The sequence below is a fragment of the Penaeus monodon genome, chromosome 23, assembly GCF_015228065.2.
Source record: "Penaeus monodon isolate SGIC_2016 chromosome 23, NSTDA_Pmon_1, whole genome shotgun sequence".
Taxonomy (NCBI): domain Eukaryota; kingdom Metazoa; phylum Arthropoda; class Malacostraca; order Decapoda; family Penaeidae; genus Penaeus; species Penaeus monodon.
The window spans coordinates 38,831,835-38,832,516 of record NC_051408.1 but is presented as its reverse complement, the minus strand read 5'-3'; the positions used below and the strand labels follow the sequence as shown (position 1 = coordinate 38,832,516).

The 682-nt window shown below is 49.1% G+C and overlaps 1 protein-coding gene across 1 annotated transcript in view; it reads left to right on the top strand.

Moving 5' to 3' along the window:
• The window catches only part of LOC119588243 (fibrillin-3-like), a gene marked incomplete at its 5' end in the record, with an annotated part of 37,181 nt that overhangs the window by 4,152 nt on the left and 32,347 nt on the right, over positions 1–682 (top strand). Inside the window, 1 exon segment of the mRNA XM_037936939.1 lies at positions 494–616. Coding sequence (XP_037792867.1) covers positions 494–616 — 123 coding nt within the window.

The window sequence follows — 682 nt, the reverse complement described above, 5'->3', positions numbered from 1 at the left end:
TACTGGGATCTTGGGCACTGATGTAGCTCTTTATTTGGCATTAATGAGGCTGTCTCTCAGGCACTGATGGAACTGTCTGTTGGTTATTTGTAGGACTTCCCGTTGGGCGCAACAGAGTCTGTCTTTAAGCACTTATGTCTCAGTCTGTTGGGCATTGATGCGGCAGTCTGTAGATTGCTCACGGGCCTGTGATTTGGGCACTAATGACTCTGTCTGTTGGACTCTAATAAGACTCTCGGTTAATCAGTAATAAGTCTGTCTTTTGGGCACTGATGAGCCTGTCGTTTGAGGACCGATGGCCCTGTCTGTTGGGCACTGATGGGGCTCTTTGTTAGGCACTGCTGAGTTTATCTTTAGGGTAATAATGAGTCTTTAGGGCACTGCTAACTCTGTCTTTTGGCCAAATCACGAATCTCTCTGCACTGATAACCCTGTCATTTGGACAGTGACGAGACTCTCTCTAGGGCACTGACGGGGCTTCTCTGTCCCTCAGACCTGGACGAGTGCGCGATAGACAACGGGGGCTGCGAAGGAAAGTGTCTCAACAACCTCGGCTCCCATCGCTGCTACTGCCCTCGGGGATTCCGCCTCGGGACCAACGGCAAGGCGTGTATAGGTTAGTCTCGGCCTTTGAGTAATTGCTGTATACGTCTACAATTGTTTTTTTTTATGAATACGGTTA